Genomic DNA, 19,502 nt, shown 5'->3' with positions numbered 1-19,502 from the left:
GAGAACTGGGGCCTCATGAATTTCAATTTACACAGTTTCTTAGCTCAGATGGGGATGGGGAGGTCAAAAACACAAGGTAGACGAGGGGTTCCACCTCCCAAAACCTGCATATTTTGGTTGATTTCCCAGAGGACATTTTCCATAGGGGCTGGGGAGCAGGAAGTAGCATTGGCAGGGCAAGGAGCCCCACGAGCACCTTTGCAACACTGTAATCTCTTGTGGGGGTCCCTTCGGTTTGGTGGAAGCATTTTAGTTGTGTTGGATCCATTCCCCAGATAGTCTTAATCCACCGCTGCATGGAAGTAGTGCTCCCCCCTTCCAGGGGACCTGCAGTCCACTGTCCAGCCACTTCCTCAGTGGTGAGTGGGGGGGGTCCCAGCCCAGGGACCCTGTAGATGGCTGCTGCTTGAGGCGCTCCCTCCGACTCCTCTGTGGATCTCCCTGAGCCACTTCCCTGCGGCCCCAGCACCCTCTTTACCTTTGCCTCAGCCTATGGAGCCCTGCAGCCCACCAGGAGCTGCCTTTAGCTCCCCAGGTCTCTGCCTGCAGCACTGCTCTGTCCCAGGTGCTTGCAGCCTTCAGCCTGCAAGGGAGCCAGTCCTCCTCAAGCTCCACAGAGAGACTGAAGCTGCTCTGCTCCCCAGCCCTTTTTATATGGGCAAGCCCAGCTCTAATTGGCTGCCTTCTGCACAGCCTCCCTAGGGCTCTATTAACCCATTATGGGCCAGTGTGTGGCAGCTGCCCCATCACACCCCCCCAAACTGCAAGCCTCAGGCAGGTACAGAGCAATGCTGGAAGGGGCTGTGCTTTGCAATGGAGGAGCTGATCACGGTGCTGCAGGTGCCAGACGGTGGCTGGTGGGAAGAGTAGAAGGAAGACAGGCTGTGCGGCTAGTTCCCGGCGAGCTACAGGCAGCTGCTGGAGGTAGGAGACTGGCTGGACCAGATGACTAGAGGGTGCGAGGTGCCGTGTGGGGAGGGGGCACAGGTGACTAGGGCCACAAGGGAATGCAGGGTTAGGGGAGGAGGAACATAGGAATCCACTTGGCCTTTGGCCCCCTCACTTCTAAAAATACGCGCTATTTAATGTATTTAATTATAAAGAACAGTAGAAGCAGCTGTTAATTCTCATCTGAGATTCTAATTCAGTTTTCTCATTCTGCAGATGACTGGGAAATTAATTATGTCCTCCACGCAACTTATCTACTTCTAATCAGTCAGCACGGTTATTTTTGTTTGTTTGAATTTATATTATTCTCTCACAGATCTTTGTTACTGGTGCACTGAAAATTTTGGAGATAAACAACAGTACACCTATACATGCCTCTAACATTCATCTGTGTTCATTGTCTAACCCTTTAATGGTAGATGGTTCTACTCATCCAAACTGTATGTTCCATGTCATTTTATGATTTAATAAAGACGTTCAGTCAATGCTCAATTTTCTTTTCTGACTTCAAGTTTGCTTAAAAGGACCTGCTCTTAAAGATGAGCCAAACTTACGCCTACTCAATAAGAAATGTACACCTAGGTTTATTTATAAGCAATTTTTATTTGAAAGCTTAAATGACAGCCACAATTTGTGCCTTCCTCATTTTTGTTTTTTAAAATCAAAACATTTTCACTTCCTTATTGTCCTTGATTTTCTATTAACATAAATGTGGCATGACTACTTTCCAGAGGAAATGAAATTAAATAAGGACACTGTATTCAGTACTGGGCACCAAACAATCAGAAAGGTGGCAATAGGACACAATCCACAGAAGTTGGAGATGGAAAAGACCTTTTACGACATCCAAAACATCTCCCTACCCATACAGAATTGTTCCCTACTGTACTTGTAGTAAAGTTCAGATGAAAATAAAGAGCTAGATTATGATGAAATACTCAAAGAGCTAATTATAGGGAGTGTGGAGATAAACAAGGGAACAAAGAATGTGAAGTGACACAGGATACCAATCTTTGAAGGATGTACATACCAAGGAGGGAGAAGATTGTACAAGGAAATAACATCGTAAGATGAACCACATGCTTAAATAATGCTGTCAGTCTCAGATAATTCTAGTGGGATAAAGCACTGGATAGTAGCCACTCTCTCAGTCACATATGCTGGCTCCTCCTGACCCGTAGAGTCCAAAAACCATGTGGTAACCATAGAGAAACTTCAGTAGAAAGAGTATTTCCTTCTTATTCCCCAGATCTCCTCCCTGTATGCAAGTGGCCCAATCAGATTTTAACCTGAACACAAAAAAAAGTATTTGAATGTTATGGTACAGGATTTGCGACATCCTGAAAACAGAGGTTTCTAATGAAATTGCAGGCTTACTTAACTATAGGGGCACAACTTCTACAGTTAGAACAACTTTATGCAAGTGAATTGGAGGGTGGGAGAGCAAGTGGGAGGAGACACTTTAAAATAAATCTCTAATTACAGGCAACTACTCTCAAATACAGAAAAATGAAAGACTACTAGCTTTTTACCTATATATTGAAACAAATTAGTAGTTCTGTTTTTGTAATGACATTTAAATGATATATGAAGAGAGACTATCCATAAGAACAAACCAGAAAATTGTTTGTACACAAAACCCCTAGTATTAGTCTTTCCTCTGTCCCCTCCCCTTCCTGGAAATTTAAATCTTTCATACACAACACAGAATGAAAAAGCCGCATAAAATGTTCTTATATTTAATCTGATTTTAACTCAGTGAGCTTGATTAAACATAAATTCAATGACAATGTGACTATGAAATTTTAATAAAAACAGCATTCATGGACCAGAACAAGAATTAATATTTCATCAATATACAGATCTAAACTTTTACAATATTCAGTAACAAATATTTCTTTTGAGTCTTAACAGTCAGAGACATATGCACAGTTGCATAACAATTTCTGATTGCAGTTTATCCAACAAGCATATAGATGGCATGTAAGTTGGGTTTTTAGTTTTAAGTCCTTCCTTTTATAATATAGCCACAAGACGACACAATTTGGCTAAATTAGTTTTACACTTTCCCATAAGCTACTTTCCATAAGAGCCTTTTTCTCATTTCCTGCTCTTGCAACAAATGTACCACTATTTCCTCTTCATCACCAATAATAATAATTTAAAAAAAGAGGGAGAGTCCACATTCCCTATCTTGGGACTGGTAAAAAGATACAGTGTAAAGTACTGTATATCTTTCAAATCAGTTGATCAACATGAAGGTCCATTCTTAGTTGTGACGGTATCAAAGTTAATGGGACCCTATTCCAAAATATTAATCCTGTGTAATGGCAGAAGCAACTCAAGTAAAAAAAACAAAAATAAAAAACCAGAGCCGTGCTTAAAAATCTGTAAACAATAGAGTTTGTAAGGAATATACATTATTTCTCCTCATATTTTAGACTGCAACTATTCAATTAGTCATTTTGCAGACTGGAGTGAACAGGTGGGCAAACTTCACAAACCTCCACCAGTGTCACAAATTAACTGCATTCCTAAATACTCCTCACGTGCTTTCCTGTGGCTCCCAGTCCCTTACAACCAATGACAATTGAGGGATGAGAGTAACTCCTAATGAACACTGAATTATACTATCCGCTCCTTAAGCTTTTTACAGCATATAACTACCCATCCCTTCCATATGTTTTTGTAGCACAGTGAGGACTGGATAACCACGCTTGCAATTGGCAGGATTTTGCCCTAGTGTTTTAAGAAAGAGTGAGCATTAAGTAAATGACTTTCAAAAGACCGGTCATATTAGGAGACATTGGGAAACTTAAGAAATAGCAGCTTAAACTGTTTGTATGAAGTTAAAGGTGAAGAGTCTTTGGGAGACACACACATGGTAGGCGATGGTAAAAGCTTGTAGGTGTTCCAGTCAACTGTGGATTTGGAGAAACTCAATTGCCTTTAATAGCACGTACCCATTTTCCTGTGAAGGAGCCAACAATATCATAGCAAGGCTGGGTCCAGGGCAACAAGGTAGGAGCAAGGCTAGGAACAAGCAGGCACAGGAGCTATTGCAGCCAAGGGCAAACGCTTTGGCCAGACTCTTCCCACTAATGAGGCAGTGTAGCCAATCAGTCAGCCTACGACAGGCTGTGATCATTAGGTTGTCCAGACACTGGCTCTGTTCCAGGCCCTGATTCCTGAGAGGAGAGCACTGAAAAATAAGCCTTACATTATCTGACTTCCCTCAACTGACCTCTTGAGGTGAACATGTTTGCCGTATCACTCTCAGATATTATCAGTGAAGTTGAGATAGTAATGAACTGCACGAGAATATAGTAGGCAATGGAATTTTCTATTCATATTGACAATATCCTCCTGCCCATACAATTTGTTGGGGGGGGGCAGAAGGGAGGGGCAAGAAATCCACACAAAAGCCTCAGCCACCAAACACAGTCAACAACTCTGATAATACACATTGTGCTGGCATGCGCAGCAGCTACACTTTGATACAGTTTGAAGTTTCAGCATTGTTTGATTTTGAAGAGCTTATTTGCAGTTATGTAGCAGACAGTCACAGAAAAGACAAGAGCTATATTAAAGGGGTGCACCTCCTGTAAAACAGAGTTATTCTAACTATTCAACACAACAGCCATAAAATGCTGAATTCACTTTTGGGTGTCACATTTTAGAATTTGAAGACAGTGTAAAGCAAGGTCTGTAAGGAAAGGTAAAGAGCTCGACTTATCAAATATAAAGAGGGAGGGTGGCAGGAGACCTACCAACCCTTCATGTGTTGCAGACTATTACTAGAGTAAGTGGAGAGAAATAAGGTAGACTTAAGCTAAAGCAAGGACAACTCAAGCTAAACACTGGAAGAACATCATACATAAGAACAGCTAAACATCGGAACACACTACTAAAGTGGGGGAGAGGGATGCAAGTATTCTTATCAAAAGTGGAGTTTGCCAAGTGAATTTATGGCAGCGGCAGCAAAGTTCAGTCCTCTCAAACTACCATCAGGTCTAGTCAGAGGGCAGCCGTCAGTGACATGTGACGTTGTCTGTCTTTGGCCACAGCTGCACATGGGATCCTTTGGTTGGCCCCTGACGTGAAGGCAGGCTGCATATTTACCCTGGCCCATTTGAAATTGGTTCAGAAGGACACATGAGCAAGTGTGGCAAATCTAGGCTGGGTACACACATGGTTGGGCCAGTTATAAGAGAATGATTACTGACATCAGCTGCAGACCATTCTGCACCACATCGACACCACAGAGAAATCTGGACAGAACAAGTGGGCCCACAACAGATGCCTTGACAACAAACATACTGTTGGGTGGTCAAAGAGGTCTGTGTATATTGGTAGGCTCAGGTTTGGCTGAGAAGATCAGGGCATTCTGACTATAGCATCCTCACAATGGATGTGTGGAGGAGTGATGTTGCGTAACATGGGGAACCATGGTACTGGGCTGGTCAAAATGTCTCAGTTATGATGTTCATGGTTGAATGTAGCCGTGTGTCCTATCAGCAGACCACATTCAAAGTCCTTTCTAGAGCTGAATCTCAGTCATTTGCAAGCAGACATTCTTGATACAATTTCGCTCCCCAATGTTGGGGCCATCAGGCTGTTCCTGAGAATACTGCAACTCAACATTGAGAGAGTGTCAGAAACCAAATGCAGCATTATCAGGGTTAGCATTATTAGAGATATTCAATTAGCCAGACACGATACTCATCAGTCAATCAGGGATGGTCTATGGAGGATCTAAAAAGAAAACAAAGATCAGCTCTACCACAGTGCAAGGCGAAAGATGAGATGACTCATAGAAAAAGTTGCCTGAAGAGTAACCCAAGAGTAAAATTCAGCCCACCAAGTCCTAAAATATAGCCCAGAAAGCCCTTTTCGTACAGTAACAGCAGGAAGATACAAGCAGATCAGCTGCAGGTTCTTAAGTTGCTGGCAAATTCAACCAAACATTTCTCTCTCTTATCAAGAAAGGTACAAGTATAAGCAAATATTCTGGTTATGTGCACTTATAAATGTCTCTTAGAATAAAATATATGCATACTGGATCCTACCCTTGGCTTCCTGGCAAATTAACAGTTTGACCCTTTGTGTCATAATATTTGGGAAACGTTGTATTAGAGGTTCCTCCCAACTCAAATTCATTCTTGGATTTGTTCACGAGTGAACAACACAACAATTCAGTCTAGCAAAATACTCATGATACTCAACATCAGGAGTACTCATTTCTCAGACAAGACTTTTTTTTTTTTGGCCAGTGGTTTCCTAAAGTGAAAGTGAATTCATTTAGTTTCTGATTTATTATATAACTTTCAAATCACAATTAATAAATCATCACTTCGCTCATCACACTAAACCTCATGCCTACCTGAAAGGTTTCTCTTCCTGACAGGTATCAGCAAATGCACACAAAGCTAAATTCCAAGCCTACAAATTAGTATAAATAAATCAAGACTATTTAGATTTGCATAGAATTAGATTTCCATAGAATCTGAATGGAAATCACTAAGGAGAAGGCAATGGAGAACATGATAGCAACGTTTGTTTTTAGTCTGAGTTCATCACAGTTTGGATACTAGAGTTATGTGAAGAGAAAGTCTTATAGATGCTTTGGTTTAGGCGATGCCTAACTGCAGCCATCAAATATTCTAGCTATTTAACTGGAGCACTTCTATATGTTTTCTGCTCCTTATGTCTGATGTATTTACCATTATATTCCACATATAGCATGGATTTCTTACCAAAAGGCAATTAGTGTACCAATTTATTCTTAGTACTAAAGACTAACAAAACTGAAGATACAAAAGATGGCCTCTCTCTAAATAAAGTAACATGTTCTTTTGCTTTTTATACTTACATCAGTTTTCAGTTTATATTTGGATTGCAGAAGCATCATTTATGGCAGTCAGGAACAGGGTCTTCATTCCAGTGTGCTCCCCATTTCTCAGCTACAAGTTTGATGAAGTCACCATGATTCGCATATAGCTTGAGTTTCTCACTGATGTCAACCCATTTCACTTTCCCAGCATCATCTCCTGCTTCCAGAAGCAAGTTATCCATTGTCTCACCTGATTGCCAAACAAAAGATTTAAGACAGTATTTTATCTTCTTTTCTGCCTTCTCACTATCCTACGTGCTCCATTGCGCCCTGCTGCAGGAGGCCTGTTCATGCCAGTTTCACTCCAACTACTGCCATAAGAATACCAGTCAGGTTTTTAAACAGCAGCTAGGACATTAAACACATTCTTCCTCTGTGTTACAATTACCTCTCATACTTACATGCATAACTGACATTATACTGTCTAGCTGGAAACAGAATAGATAGCCTAAACCCTTGTGGCACCATTACTGTAGTTTCACAAGTGCCATGCCTAGCTAGTAAAATTAATGCAATTACATGCACTGTCTTCCTGCTAAAATAAGTTTTAGGTTCAATCGATCTCTGGTCTCCTCTGCCCCTATTGCTCCAATTTTTTTACACCCTTTATATAGCTGATGGTTGGAAACTTTCCATCACACGTGCCATTCACCAGGAGGTAAACCAGATTCTGATACTACTATTTCAGTAGGGTACCTGAAAATACCAATGGCCTAGTCCCACGCTATAATGAAGAGTGAAGACAACAATAATTGGGTGTCTTTATAGGGCTTCACCAAAAAACAATGCCTCTAAACAAGCAACAAGTCCTTTGCATTGGTTAGTTACTGGAACAGTTCTGAAAAATTTAAATCCCTCTTCCCAAGTTTCATGATGGGACAGAAGATTAAACCAAATTTAAAGAGATACTGTAGCAAGAACAAGGCTTAGTTAAATGTCTGGTCTCTAGCCAATAAGTTATACTAAATATATATATTTTAAAAATTAAGTTAAATTTTCATGACTCTTCCAATATGTTTCGATTGAAACAGATATCCTCCCAAAGCACCTATTTCTCTTAACATAATTTAGCCAACTAACCTTTGTGAATATTTATTGGAAGAGGCTGAGCTGGAGAAGAAAGATTACTGTGTGCCATGGTTGAACCCCTCGGGGGGGGGGGGGAACAAAACAAAAACACACCTCACCCACTGACTTTTGTTCCATAGATTCACACATGACGATAGTTGAGTAACCTGTAGCACCTTTCTGTCATCTTCCCCCTAGTTTGTAACAGCATATTCAGGGGAGCAACTGCTAAAAGGTAAAAATGTGGATACCCACCAGGTTCGTCATGGTAGTTCACAGCTTCTGTCTCTATCCAGGCATTGTCTGTATTACGAGGATCATCCACATATCCCTTATACACCTAAGCAGAAGACAGACAGCCTAAGCTGAGGGCCACAACATTATATGAGATGAGGCAGCATCTTAAAAGGCCTCACTGTTGGTTAAGGAATGACTGTAAATTGTACTAGTTTGCAATGCTCTGGAGGAGTACATGATCTGCTCCCCCAAATGAGTCAGCACATTCAAAAGCTTTTCCTGTTAAATTTGCAAGCAACCATCTTTGTGGTTTTTCCCATGCTGCCCCTCAGACATGGGAGGAGCTCCTTATAACATTCAAAGCCACTTCATTGTTTTACTTCAAATCCCTCCTTAAAACACTCCTCTCCCCATAATGCTGACAAAAAAATCTTGACAGTTACACAGCTGGTCTGCTGAAACCAGATAAGCAGGGCTCTATCCAGTTCTCTCTCATGCTGCGATTCTACACCCAAACGTGCACTTGACTGTTACCAAAGCAAAGTTCCCTGCTAGGAAACCACATATTAAAGTTCAGAAATCCTCAGTTGTAAGGATATTTCCAAGACAGGAAGGACACAAGTAGAATTCACTCCCACAGTAGAGCACAGTGACACCATGGACAAAACCATTCTGCTACTGTTTTTCTTCAGTCCCCTATAAATTCTATTGATGTTTGAGTAGGTTTTTTAATAGCATACAAGATCATCATAGAAGGAAAAAGATTTACCACAAAATGTTCCTGGTTGAAGAGTCTGTTCATTTGCGTCTCCATCTCTTCCTTCTCTGCTCTGGATTTCTGTAAGGAGTTTAAGGCCTCTTCACTAAATTCTCGTTTCAGTGTGGCACTAATCTTCTCTCCTGGATCTACCATACCCTAAACAAAAACAAAAACACAAACACCCAATACTGATATCCCTCTTAGACCCTATCTGCTCTCATTATTCCATCTGCTCTTTATTCCATATGTTCTACTAGTCTGTTAGAATGTAAATCATTCAAGGAGCTATAATGCATGTATAAAGAGTTATGGACACCAACAGTAATCAACAATAATAAAAGAAGTGTGACATCTGTAAATAACTGAAGCCAGAAAGAATAGTCCTAGTTAGATGCAAATACTGTCTTGTACCATGGCAATAAAAAGAAAACATAAGTTTAATGGCTTTTTGGTAAAACAATATTTTAGTTGTCCTTGATGCTTTCCAAAGTGTCCTCACGTGCCTCACAAGAGGAAGTCATTCAGAGGATATGCACAATAGCTGTCAAATCAATATCAATTACATTTTCATAGTCTTACTAGAGAGTAATTGTAATGTCTGCTTCATGCTTTGGTGCTTACCCCTGGGATGGCCCATTCCCCACAGTCTTTCCTCTTGATTGCCACAAACTGTAAAATGTTCTTGCCAGAGATTGGGTGAGCTATTTTATTGCCACTGCTATCTCTCTTCCACCTGCAGGGAATGACAAACAAGGGAAATTATTTTCCTTTCTTTGGAATCAAGGTCATCAAGTGAATGAGACTGTTTCTGCCCCTGCATTATTTGCTCTTGAGGTTGGAAGGTGTGGTGTGGTGAATGAGGCCGAGGACTGTAAAACAGAACAGATCGTCTTGTAATAAGGCAGCTGAAAGCTGCCCTAGAGAATTGGATTAAATCCCTGCCTTTTCCAGAGTTCCTAGGTGATGCTGGGCAAGTCACTTAAAACTTTTCACACAAATTGTGCGTTCCTTATTTTCTAGGTGCCCACTTTTAGTTACCTGAGGCAAGAGTGCTTAGTGCTCACAACTGCAGCTGAAATCAACAGGAATTGTGGTTGCTCAGACACTCTGGAATTAGAAAGCATGGTCTGCAGCAATGAGTAAAGGCTTGGGAGCTAGCTACTGCTTATCAGGGAGTTCTAATCCTGGCTCTTCCACTGATTCACTGTGTTTCCTGATAAGTTTCCATGTCCTTATTTTAGTTTCTTCATCTGTGAAATGGGGATAAAAATGTTCTCTTATCTCCATGTGCAGGTCAATGTTTCTGAAGTATTCAGATATTAGGGTTATACTATGGTGATGAGCAGCATAAAAAAGCCCATGAAGAAAGTAATAATTTTGTACTTAGAGCCGGGTTTGCATGGTATGCAATAAATAAGCTACAGGGCCACACACTGAATCATGACCATAAAAAGAAATATTGATCTGTTGCCTCATTTCCTGAGCACTACCCATCCTGTAAATTGGATGAGGCAATGGTGCGATGGAAAAAAAATGGTATATGATCATGTTCTTAAAGACTATCACAATGTATATGGCAAAGGAGGACACATTAAGGTTGCACAGACAACCCTAATTCTGACATCTAACTTTTGAGTGCTTGACTTGCCACCTAACAATCTTTAATGTGTTTTTGTATGCAATGTTATATATTTTGAATTTGAATGCAACAGTATCATAAAATTGCTATGTATTTTGACCTGAACAGGAGAGAGGACCTCCTCCGATAAGGCATTAAAATCAGACCGCATCTCAAGCAGTACAGTGGAGATACACATCTCATGATGTGCCATGCTGAATTTCAGTTATTAGCGGTTGTGAATTTCAAACCTACAATCTTTTAAAAAGAATAACTAGTAATTTTACACAGGGCACTGGAAAGGCCCGTTAGCATATTATGATGATGATGAGAATTATGCAAGGTATTCTGCAACACCATTGTGCTTTCCGATGTTTTTAACCATGTCATCTTGTTAATACTTTCCTACAGTGGTTTACCAGCTGCATTATTCCTTTTTTTTCTTTTTTTTTAAACCAGCTACCCCAGTTTAAGTGATGGTCTGTCCGGACTGATGACTTCCCATTCACCGCTCCAAAGACGAAAATAAAGCATTTGCCTAATATTTCATTAAACTAATTGCCCATAGGTAACATCCATGTAATAGATAAATGTATCAAAATATAACCAAAATTTTTCATATACAGGTACCTGACATGTACACATGAATGCAAGTTCTACATTTTCCATTCTGCTGGCATATCATCCTCTGATCCTGTCTCCCTTACCTAGTTATTATCGGATCTGCAGCATGGTTTGGTCCCCAGCGCCCTAATAATCCTCGACCCACCAATCCCGTCCTGCCAGACGGATTTCTGAAAGAGAAGGTGGTACATATGAAATCCCCCATAGGTACAAATATTCTAGGAAGCCAACTTCAGTCAAATAACAAGGTACTACAGAAGACGGAAAGAAGAAGGTAACAATGTATATTTGGTCAAGTTCTTAGGGTTGATATGTACCTCATCCCCTCTCTCTCAAGGTATGGACAGAAAATATGATTAAACATTTTAATGAGATCAAGCTCCATCACATTTCCTAAATTTGACAATATGATACAAAAGTAAAACCACAAAACTTTGTTTTGTAAACTCCCATAATACTGTATTTTAAAATATGGCAAGAGATCCTGGAACTTGGGAGGGACATTCTTTGGTTTGTTCTTTTACCTTGGGATCTAAATAACCAAACACAGGAAAAAATGAAATGGTATCAAAGAATTAAAGTAGTCTCACCTCCAGATCATGACTACAACTCTCCTGAGGGTTCTAAATTGTTCCTACTCCAAGATAAAAGGTGAGGAGGTCAGAGCACATAGCTGCACCATCCCAGGAGCAGTCTAGGGAAGGAATTCTGACTGGTTTGCAAGAGCAGTTCTACATGCCAGGGTATGGGGGTCAATGTCCCAACCCCATTTTGCTGGAGGGAAGGGAGAGAATAGCAGCCCTTCATAGTCTTCCTTAGCCTCACACATGGGCTTGGCTATGTGGGTAGTCCATATAGAAGAGTAAGGAGACACTGTATACTAGCAGGTAGGGGAAGGTCACAATCTTGCCCTCAGCTTGCTAGTCAGCTTTCCAATCTCATCTCTGATGTGCGAAAAACAAGAATGGAGATCTGTTAGAAACACTAGAGAATAAACAGTTGAAATATAGTGTGCTAGATTCACCCCTGCTGCAGAGCAGTAAAAACTGTACCTTCCTGTGTCAATGAGAACTGCTGCATCCAGACTGAGAGACTTACACCTCAGGGAGGGAAGTGGTGTTTCCTTAGAAGTTGTGCCAGCAGAAGGTAAAGCAGATGCAACACATCCTACAGCACATTCTCCCACACCCAACACATTCTCCCATCTTGGAAGCTGTGTTAGCTTACAGGCCCACCACTACATTATTCCTTTACAGTCCTCTTCTAAGCAAACTTTCTGGTGTGGGACTTTACACCAGTGAAGTCAGCACAGACAATGTGCTATTCTGGTCTAGTATGTAACACGTGCTAAATCAGATACCAAAAAAACATTAAAAACACACCTTTTCAAATAACATTTGTGAGAAGTTCCCCCCAGGGAGCCACCTGGAACTGGGGTACTACTGAGCCCTGTGACCCACCAGCCTGGGCTTCCTATCACACTGTGCTGTTGTGACAAGCTGCAGACATGCTCCGGGTCCTACACTTCCACCAACATCCACCCTAGAGACACACCCAGCTGGTTACATGCAGGCTCTCTGCCTAGCCACTGCATGAAACAACAATTGAAAGGCTACAGCTAAGGTAACTCTCCGCTCCCCAGGCACGCACCCTCTCTGGAGTATAAACCCAGAATTATATCGTCTTGCACTGCGCAGGGAATGGTGCAGAGTAAGATCACAGAGTTCGCCCCACCTCCCCTCACTGCGGAGAGGAATATGCAACAGCCTTTTCCCCTTGAGCTACAATTTCCCACGCACTTCACTCCACCTCACTGGTCTAGATAAAGCAAAAACAAGTTTATTAACTGAAGACAGATTTTAAGTGATTATAAGTCATAGCAAACAGATCAAAGCAAATTACCTAGTAAATAAACAAACACAAACTAAGTCTAAGATACTAGAAAGACAGGACATGAATTGGCAAATTCTCACCCTGGCTGATGATACAAGAAGGGTGCAGATTCTTAAGGGACAAGCTACACTTGCCTTAAAGCTTGGAATCCCCAGGTCTTTCATATACAGGCTAGAAATTCCTTTAGCCTGGGTCCAGCACTTCCCCTAGTATAATCTTTATTCCTCAGGTGTTTCCGGGAATCTTCTTGTGTGGGTAGTGAAGAACCCCAGATGAGGTCACTCCCTACCTTATCTAGAACTTGGTTCCCAGATCGGTTTGTGGAAAAAATATCGACATCTCAAGATGGAATCCAGAATTATGTGGCTTGGGTCACCTGTCCTTGTAGAGTCATAGCAGCTGTTACTTGCAGGCTGTCTTGAGTGTTCTCAGGAAGGCTCACCAGGTGGGAGATAAGCTTCTCCTAAGACCTATTGTTTTCCCTAATGGCTCAGCTGGTTGGGAAGGGCCTATTCAGGGCAATCTAGATTGAAAGCATCTTGTCTAGTGGGTATTACACAGGTGTAATTACATTTGAAATACAGATACAGTCAATATTCATAACTTCAGCTACAAAAATGATACATGCATACAAATAGGTTAATCATATTCAGCAAATCATAACTTTTTCAATGACATCTCACATGACTTATCTTGTACAAAATGCACCATAATTATGTCATAATCATGTAATAATAATATTACTATGACAAATATGGGGTGCAGTGTCACAACATTGTCATAGAAGATTAAGGAGCAAAAATACCTACCTGGGCCTCCCATTTTCAACTTCATACAAGCCACTCAGACTCCTCCTCTCCACCTGTCCATCCTTCTCATTGAATTTTGGAGAAAAGTTTTTGGCACTGTTTTAGGGAAGAGTAGTATAGAGTAAGTTACTAAATAACTAACAGATGTTAACTATAAAGACTGTAATGCCATCCAAAGGATCTACAACACCAAATGTCTCAGGGATAGCACTTGGTTCACCAAAATGTCTAAAACTGAATTGCAGCCTTGTTTTTCTAAGCTTTTCTCTTGTACCCATTAAAATGTCAGTTTTTGCAAACTGCAAAATCTCTCAATACTTCTAACAGTTGATATATGGATTTGACATTTTAAGTTTCTAAAATATCCACCTTTTGAGATGATACTTTCCATTACCGATTCCAGCCCAAAATCGCGTGTTTGTTTTAAAGTTTGAACAAAATCCCTTTGTCCACTTTTGAATTTGGCAAGCATTTATTTTTCCCCTTTTATAAATGTTTAACCCATTTTTTTTTTGAGCCAGGTCTACAGGACAAAATAGCCAAGCTTTGAAACTTGACACAGATACAATCCCTGAGGAGACCTTTGATTGGCTGTGATTTATCAAAGTTATGAGCATATGAAAAATACATACTAAACACTTTTCCAATTAAATTACTGACTTTCGGTAGGAGTTTGCATTTAATTCCTATGAGTGGCTTTGAAAATCACCCCAGGAGTCTATAGCGGGGCATAGACAGACAGACATATAGAATGTGCATATTTCAAAAGGTTTTTTTATCAAATATTCATAACCTTACAACCATTGACCCAATTTTCTTCAAACTTGGCTTGCTTCCAAGATTGTACTGACACCTAATATCTGGATCAGCACTTTTAAGAATTATGAATATACCCCAGTTCCATGGCTACTTCGCACTAGCACTATATAGTCATTTCTACCCTAAGTCTTTCAAGAGCCCTTGGTATTAGATGCTATGCAAAATAATAATATAATAAGTAATAAATGTGATCAAATATTAATGCAAAGTCAGGAAACATGAAAATTAAGATTGAAACACTAACTAACTTTATTTTGCCCCTTTTGTGCACGTGTTTGCATACACAGTTTAAATACCGGATCAGAAGGTATCTTAGACACATAAGTAGATTGCATTCTTTAAGAAATGGTATGATTACATTGGACCAGATTGGTATACACATGTAAAAGCAAGCAGAGTTAAAACTGGGCACTCAACCTTAACTTCTGCATTTCTTAATCCAAGTGGTCAATTCTAGAATTCTAACACTGTATTATTACTGTGTGTTTGCATTTTATATACCAATACAAACAAATGGAAATGTACATATTATTAAACACTTTCTCTACCTCAATATAGCTGCTGCAGCAGCATTCTAGCCCTGATGTCAATATTGTCTGAAAGGACAGCGTAGCAAGTCTGAGATTTTACTCATCTTTATCCCATGCAGAAGGGAAGCTCTCCCATCATGTTACTAACCTCTTTCATTGCCACAGAAATGGGCATGTGTTACAGAACTAGTTTCATTTGAATACCCGGCTGTGCCTGGTATACCCATTCATTCTAGAAGAAAATTACTACTTATTCCATAGTCACAGGCGCAGTGCAGTAGATGATGTGTGGTTTACGGAGCCTATCCAAATTATACAGTACTCTAGCCAGCGTTATTAAGTCCTTCACTTTCACAAGTATCAGGTGCACATGTAATTTTAGGAAAGATATTTAAAGTAAAAGTAGATCAAACTTCTCTCTCTCAGATGTATTCAAAACAAATTCCTTCCTTTCTCTACATTGGGTAGCAGAAGCACATTCATCTAGAAGAACCCCTAGTTTCTTTTGGCCAGACACTGCTTACCTGATCTGTGGATCTGCCCACGTGGGTCCAGTCAAGACACAGGCTGCAGTGTATTCCACAGGCTTGTAATCCTCCCACTCAACTAGCCAGCCCACTTTATCAGTAGGTATTTTGCTGCGCTCAACCTTTGACCCTGGATATGGGGACGTGTGGGCTTTGTTGTGGACATTTTCATTTGGATTGTAACAGTTCAGCATGCTGACAGGGTAAAGATGAAACCAATGAACTGGAACTGAGCTATTGAGGGGGAAAAAAGAGTAAGTGTTACACTCCTGAAAAAATATTAATGAAGTTATTTAATTCCAAGTTTTACAACTCCAGATTTTAAAGAGAGAAAAAAAAAAGACATGGTGTTAAAATTTTTAAATAAGTAGTAACATATTAAGCCTAAAAATATACACCCAGTCCCATCTGCCCAGTGATTTATCTGTAGTTGAGTAAACCAGAGAAATTTCTTCCTCTGATCTATCTACTCACAGGCTCTGAATATTAGATACCTTTTCAGGCCTAGCCAAGCAAGGCACTTTTACTAAAACCAAAGAACCTCAAAAAATCAGATGGTATGAGCAAAATTGCAGCATAATTCTTCAGATTATAACAACTCATCATATGACCAAAAATACTTTTTGAATAAGGAAGTGGTGACATTCCAAAATTACAACATAGTTGAGCTCATCAGTATTCATTCTAGTATTACATAAGTATTATGAATACACACATCAGGAATTGTCACATTGGATTTTTACATTTGTATAAATAAAATAAAAAGAATCAAATTAATAAATAGGCAATACTACTGCCTCATTCCTCAACTAGACTCACAACCTTTCCATCTGAGATCTCTTTCCCTAGCTATATTTCCCATTATTTAGTAAAATTAATTCCTCTCTACAGGAATGAAAAATTAATACATCAAGACTGTCATGACTTTCAGTAAAATTATATAAGCCCCAAACTGTAAACATATGCAAGTGAGTAACTTGTCTCCAATGGTAACTACTTGTGACAAACTTACATATTTGCATACATGTTTGCAGGATTAAAATCATCTGCTGCTTTTTGGAATTTTACCAAAACTATGTACCATACTAAGGGCCAAATTCACTCACTGGATATGCATGTGCAACTCACATATTTGCAACTCTGAGTTCAACAGATCTGATAGCGGAATTTTGATTTTAATATCTGAAATACACTTTTGACGGAGTGGCAGTGTAGCAGGGGTAAATAAGTAAATAACAGGGGTAAATAAGCCCTGATGCCAAAACATACATCACTTTACATGAACAGTCCCATGAGAAACTTCAGCGGGACTACTCATATATGTAAAGTTAAGCACTCACATACATATTTGCAGGATCAAGGCCTTAGACCTCAACCTTGCTTTATTGTTTATGAGAAGTAGCAGGGTTATATCACTGCTGTGTTATAATTTAAATACCTGTAGGCCAGCTCTCTGAATGGATGGAGGAGAGGGTGGGGGAGTCGGCAGCTAGGGTACCTGACAGCAACAGCAGACAGAGTTACAGTGAGAGACACCACAGTAACAGTCCGGGCCAGACACCACCTTGCCATCACATGCAGGATGCTCACAGGAAACTATGCCTCCCCAGAACACAGTGCCCAACAGCCATGCAGTGACCTGGACTGTCAGATGAAGTAGGAAACATTTGATTGCAGGATGTGTCGTCTTGTCTGCCTCACTCCCTACAAGAAATAGCCGTATTAATTTATTCTGTAACTTAAATTGAATTCCTTGGGGAGGGGGAGGAGGGTAATCCTAAACGCAGAAACAGTTAACCAGATTGTACCCTTAGATATTCCAGTTTTGCAGAGGTGCAACTCTACTGATTTCAGTGAAGTCACACTAGATTTAGACAGATGGTCCAAATATTTTAAAACTACATTTTAAATCTTCTATTTAAACAAACAGAATTGTGCTAACAAACTATCAGGTGGCTGCTCATCATTTAATGATCAAGTGCCTTATTTTACTCCTTTCCACCGGTAAATCTCCTTGAAAACATATGCAGAACATTTAATTAAAGACTAAGCTTTAATTATTGTTTTATCTAATTGGAATGTCCTAATGCTGCAATGATTTACACATGTGCTTAAATTTAACCATGCATTACTTACATGAAAAAAGTACATGCATGAAGTATTTGCAAGATCAGGGCGATAGCACTGTGTGTCCTGTCATTGCTGGCTAAAGCTTGGAAAGAACGGCCTTCGACCTTGGGTAATCATTTATTTCTGTGCAAAGTTGGCATAAAATATGACTATTCTGATCTGGTAATATTTTACACATACTATGTATGTGTATACATGACTATGCAAGGTCCAAGACAGTGAAGAATCAGGTCCAAGGGTCCGTACTTCACCAATGTGACTGAGGTTTTATTTTAGCTCAAGGGGCACATATTTTTACAGGTGAAGGACCACAATTCTAGTCCCTGCTGTGCAGTTCTGTTAGGATTATCTAGTAATTATTTTTATAGTAGTGCCTTAATTGTAAAGTGGCTCCTGACTGGTGTTTCCACTACCCTGCAAAACCATAATATTAATAGATGGGATACTAGAAAGAAAACCTGTTGTTTTTGAGTTGCAGATCATTAAGAATTAACATGAACAGGGCCACTGTGCACAAGCTTTATAGTTAAGGTTAAAACTAGGGTTCCATTTTGAACACTAGGCAGGGGCGGCTCTAGACCCCAGCGCACCAAGCAGGCGCTAGGGCGCGCGGCCCGGGGGGGCATTTGGCTCCGCTCTCGCTCCCCCCGCCGCAGCGCCACCACACCAGGGAGCGCGGCGGACCTGCCGCAGGCATGACTGCGGACGTCGGCGGTCCCCCGCCGTTCCGCGCGGCTCGCGCCAGGCAGCGCGCGCAGGCGCAGGTTCGTCCCGTCGGGGCCTGCCGCAGGGCCGGCAGGAGCCAACAGCGAGCCGCGAGAGGACCGGGGACGGAAGAGGGACTGGGCGGGGCGGGGCGCTGGCCTGCGCCGCTTGGGGCAGCGCAGCGTGATTTGTAGAGCCGCCCCTGACACTAGGTTAACTCCCATTATAAGTATCCAAAGGAAAAAAGTGGTGGGGATTTTTTGGTTTTGTTTGTTTTTTTAAGGATTACTTCAGGGAATAAGCTAGAAGATTTTGGTAGGTTTCAAAACACCTCAACCTGCCGTTAAGGATGTCTTTTTTTTTTTTATTAAAGAAAGAAGGCAGAGTTTAAGTTGTTTTTTGGCACATGTAAACTATCACATTGTGTATGTTTATCTGAGAGCCCGTATGACCTGCAAGTGTTTCCTTTAATTGCTTATTTTGAAAGTCTTAACAACTTCACAGTCACCCAGGAACCTGGCAGCTGTCACTATGTGGTACCCTTCTGTGGCCGCTTGGAATCCAGACGCAGTGGGGACACAACTCGCATGCTCTTGCTCTTCCTTCCTTAGAGGTTTTTAAGGTCAGGCTTGACAAAGCCCTGGCTGGGATGATTTAGTTGGGGATTGGTCCTGCTTTGAGCAGGGGGTTGGACTAGATACCTCCTGAGGTCCCTTCCAACCCTGAGATTCTATGACCCCATCCCTAGAGCTAGACTCCCTGCCACCAATTCAGAAGCCATCCATCCAAGGCCAGGACTCGGCCAGCTGCGACACCAAAGCAGCGCGCCGCGCGCTCGGCTCCACACCCAGCCTGGGCCATTCTCGAGCCTGCCCCCCGCAGGAACGCCTAGGGCGGAGCGCCCGGTACCACGCCCGCCCCTGACCGCCAGGGACGGGGAG

General features: G+C 41.1%; 1 protein-coding gene across 8 annotated transcripts in view; it reads right to left on the bottom strand.

Moving 5' to 3' along the window:
- Positions 1–19,502, bottom strand: part of NUDT9 (nudix hydrolase 9) — a 41,055-nt gene that overhangs the window by 20,861 nt on the left and 692 nt on the right. For 4 of the 8 annotated variants that reach the window (XM_039540780.1, XM_039540779.1, XM_039540778.1 and 1 more), the window contains exons 2-10: positions 17,165–17,430; positions 15,724–15,960; positions 13,851–13,946; positions 11,232–11,318; positions 9,528–9,639; positions 8,916–9,062; positions 8,165–8,249; positions 6,821–7,031; positions 1,567–2,237 (exon numbers count right to left, since the gene is read on the bottom strand). In XM_039540780.1, the coding sequence (XP_039396714.1) occupies positions 6,856–7,031; positions 8,165–8,249; positions 8,916–9,062; positions 9,528–9,639; positions 11,232–11,318; positions 13,851–13,946; positions 15,724–15,960; positions 17,165–17,298 (1,074 nt within the window). In that variant the 5' untranslated portion in view covers positions 17,299–17,430 and the 3' untranslated portion in view covers positions 1,567–2,237; positions 6,821–6,855. Of the gene's footprint in view, positions 1–1,566; positions 2,238–3,061; positions 5,704–6,820; positions 7,032–8,164; positions 8,250–8,915; positions 9,063–9,527; positions 9,640–11,231; positions 11,319–13,850; positions 13,947–15,723; positions 15,961–17,164; positions 17,431–19,502 lie in introns of those variants that run through there. The other 4 variants (XM_039540784.1, XM_039540783.1, XM_039540782.1 and 1 more) reach the window with 3 other exon arrangements.

The sequence above is a fragment of the Mauremys reevesii genome, linkage group 5, assembly GCF_016161935.1.
Source record: "Mauremys reevesii isolate NIE-2019 linkage group 5, ASM1616193v1, whole genome shotgun sequence".
Taxonomy (NCBI): Eukaryota; Metazoa; Chordata; order Testudines; family Geoemydidae; genus Mauremys; species Mauremys reevesii.
This window is presented reverse-complemented; position numbering and strand designations above follow the sequence as displayed.